Here is a 2,379-nt window from a genome sequence, read left to right as displayed (position 1 = left end):
AGTAACAACAAATAAAAGTCTGCAATGTCATTAGCATTAGTTGAAACTTATTATATTATTTCACTTAAATATCTAATATGTCTAGTTTTATCCTCCTGAGACCCAAAAAAACCGATTTCAGATACTTGGAATGTAACTGTGGTGAAACCGATTAAGTGCAAAAGCGGCCTGCCGTACATGTGAGCTTCCTCATGCTGCTGAAATGATCTGCTGCTCACAGAGTAGACCCCGACTGTTAAATTAGCAAGATGGACTTAAGAGCGAGCAACCATCCACATCTTTTCATCTCCACTGTTAACAAGAAAAAAATGTTTTTCAGACTCCGGTCTGGGTAAAAATAATAAATAAATACGGTTGTTTCGCTATGCGTGTGTGCGCACGCGTGTGTGTGAACAGGTTTTTGCTTCATGATGGGTACAATTATTGACCATTTCCCTGGTACACACAGACAGGTGAAGTTAGGGTTTGGGTCAGGTGTGTAGTCTACCTGAGAGGTTATGGTTGGCTGTAGAATTGACAGGGAAATGAATGGAAGCCAATGCAAAGTCCCCATGAGGATAGTACAATAAACGTGTGTGCGCGGGAGGTGTGGAGCGGAGCCCTTGAGCAGAGCGCAGTGTTATTAGAGATGAGACTGTCGGCGGGCGACCATTGATGCAGCTGGATTATTTTTATGGAATATAGAAACTTTTGTTTCAGCGGGCGACCGCTCCCCGTCGAACGAATGGTCGCACCAGTGCAACCGGACATTTTTTTTTTTAGTCGCACTATTAGGAAATCAGGTCGCATTTGCGACCAAATTGGTCTCACTCTAGAGCCCTGTAGTCTGATTTGTTGTTGTTACAGACCTGTATCAGTAAAAATACAGAAATGTCTGATCAGACATTTTTCAGCTCAGATCAGAAACTCAGTTTGCAGTTACGTTATTATTTTTATTTTCTGACACTTTCTTCACCTCTGCTCTGGTAGAGTGGAGCACATTGTGGGCAACCTGCTGATGCAGCTCCTGCTGGGCATCCCGCTGGAACTGGTCCACAAGGGATTTGAAGTGGGGATGGTTTACATGTCCGGAGTTCTCGCAGGTAAACTCCAGCTTTCAACGCTTRTTTCACTTCTTCAGGCTTCATAAAACAAACAGCTGCGTTTCAGGTCTTTGTGAAACGTTTGACCGGATCTCGTCATGAAGTTTATTTTCCTGCTTGTGTTTGAGCTTTACTTCCTGCTCAGTTTTTTTTTTTTTTTTTTTTGTGTGTGTGTGATCAGGTTCTTTGGCCAGTTCCATCTTTGATCCTCTCAGTGCTTTGGTCGGGGCATCCGGGGGAGTCTATGCTCTGCTGGGAGGGTATTTCATGAACGCAGTGGTGGTAAGTTTATACACAACTTAACTGGTATAAAAAACCTTTAAACCTTGTATCTGTGGGCAGGGGTKTAGCACCAAATTCTGGGCCCTGTACACTCTCGATGTCAGTGGGCCTCTATCCATGCCAGTGCACGAGGTGCGTAAGCAAAAAAGAAAAAGGAGGTATTTTTTAAAATAAAGAAGCATAAAAAGGGTTAGAAGCTACAATCAGATCAGATTATATTGACGAGTGGTTCTTTCATTCACCTGCTGAATTGATGCATTTGGCCTACCTGTGTTCAAATACYTAAAACATTATGCAACATCTGGTTTGTGTRCTAATGTTGTGATCCATGACACTCRAGCAAATGTTGATTTAAAAACATTTATTCTTGAACATCAGACAAACATTTGGTATTTGTTTAGTACGTGACTTGTGCTCAATTTACCTGTCTGCACGCATCGTAAACTGATGCAGTAATAGTCAAACCATATTAACTGAGATTATGGTCACCTTCATTAAACCATGTTCTGTATCAGTCCTTTAAACTCACTGAGAATACAGTTTGACAATCAACCATAGTTTCATACAACATAGACACACAGGTGTGTTTATCCTCTCTAACAGAGGCATCAGAAAACTTGTCATGTGTGTAAAGGACACACAGGAGGGGAGACTGGGGGTTATTCAGAAACTTTTGAATAAAATAGAGGCTGTTTCCTGATTTCTAATGTATTTTAACAGGTTGTTAAAGATACTTTTACTTACACAAATAAAGACTTAGAGACAACTAGAGACAGATTCTTCATTAAACTAGTTGTATCGTCCTGTTTTTAAACTCACTTATGGCTCAGAGAATTCAATTAATGTGATAATTTGTCCCAAACAAGCTTAGAGCAGGTTTTTACATTTATTTTGTTTATTATTAATTTAATCTTATTTATAACATGTCCTGATGCATCTCAGTAATCCAGATAAAAAATCAAAAGGAAAAAAATTGTATAGGTCCTCTGGACGGGTTCTTCTTTAATGAAACGTT

The 2,379-nt window shown here is 40.1% G+C and overlaps 1 protein-coding gene across 1 annotated transcript in view; it reads left to right on the top strand.

The window, feature by feature from the left end:
• rhbdl2 (rhomboid, veinlet-like 2 (Drosophila)) overlaps window positions 1–2,379 on the top strand; it is a gene marked incomplete in the record, with an annotated part of 19,675 nt that overhangs the window by 5,437 nt on the left and 11,859 nt on the right. The window contains 2 exon segments of the mRNA XM_014016334.1: window positions 970–1,082; window positions 1,264–1,364. Of these exon segments, the coding sequence (XP_013871788.1) occupies window positions 970–1,082; window positions 1,264–1,364 (214 nt within the window).

Source organism: Austrofundulus limnaeus, unplaced genomic scaffold (assembly GCF_001266775.1).
Source record: "Austrofundulus limnaeus strain Quisiro unplaced genomic scaffold, Austrofundulus_limnaeus-1.0 Scaffold143, whole genome shotgun sequence".
NCBI lineage: Eukaryota > Metazoa > Chordata > Actinopteri > Cyprinodontiformes > Rivulidae > Austrofundulus > Austrofundulus limnaeus.
The sequence above is the reverse complement of the archived record's forward strand: the minus strand, read 5'-3'. Positions and strand labels throughout refer to the sequence as shown.